This window comes from Octopus bimaculoides, chromosome 27 (assembly GCF_001194135.2).
Source record: "Octopus bimaculoides isolate UCB-OBI-ISO-001 chromosome 27, ASM119413v2, whole genome shotgun sequence".
Lineage (NCBI taxonomy): Eukaryota > Metazoa > Mollusca > Cephalopoda > Octopoda > Octopodidae > Octopus > Octopus bimaculoides.
The window spans coordinates 16,517,208-16,517,858 of record NC_069007.1 but is presented as its reverse complement, the minus strand read 5'-3'; the positions used below and the strand labels follow the sequence as shown (position 1 = coordinate 16,517,858).

General features: G+C 34.4%; 1 protein-coding gene across 3 annotated transcripts in view; it reads right to left on the bottom strand.

The window, feature by feature from the left end:
* The window catches only part of LOC106871121 (pituitary tumor-transforming gene 1 protein-interacting protein), a 30,567-nt gene that overhangs the window by 15,064 nt on the left and 14,852 nt on the right, over positions 1 to 651 (bottom strand). For all 3 annotated transcript variants that reach the window (XR_008266922.1, XM_014917432.2, XM_052977294.1), the window contains exon 3: positions 106 to 155. Coding sequence is in view for 2 of the 3 variants with exons in the window: in XM_014917432.2 (XP_014772918.1) it covers positions 106 to 155 (50 nt within the window). In the remaining variant the exon portion in view is untranslated. The remainder of the gene's footprint in view (positions 1 to 105; positions 156 to 651) is intronic.

Here is a 651-nt window from a genome sequence, read left to right as displayed (position 1 = left end):
ATATATATATATATATATATATATATATATATATATATATAGTCACATCAAAATTGTAGGAGAGAGAGAGTGAAGAGAAAGGGCAAATAAATCTTTTTAACTTACTTTGACAGATAGTACACATTTTTCACAGCTCTTGTTAAACATGGGACAATCTGAAAGGCAAAAAAGAACAAAAAAATCATTAAAAAATCTATGAAAAGAAGTAATGTGTGAGTCTGTATTATTTAAGGACATTCACTCTGTCTTGGCAAGCTATAGAGTTCCCAACCAGACTAAAAGTATATACAATAATGCCTCGATATATGAGTTAATTTGTTCCTAGAGACCACTCGTAAAGCATTTCCTGGCAGAAAACAGAATTTCACAGAAATGTGTGTGTATGTGGGTATGTATATATATCTCTTTTTTTGTTTTTTTTTACTTGTTTCAGTCATTTGACTGTGGCCATGCTGGAGTACCGCCTTTAGTCGAGCAAATCGAACCCCAGGACTTATTCTTTGTAAGCCTAGTACTTATTCTATCGGTCTCTTTTGCCGAACCGCAACGTTACGGGGACGTAAACACACCAGCATCGGTTGTGAAGTGAAGTCAGGGGGGACCAACACAGACACACAAACATATACACACACATACATATATATATATATA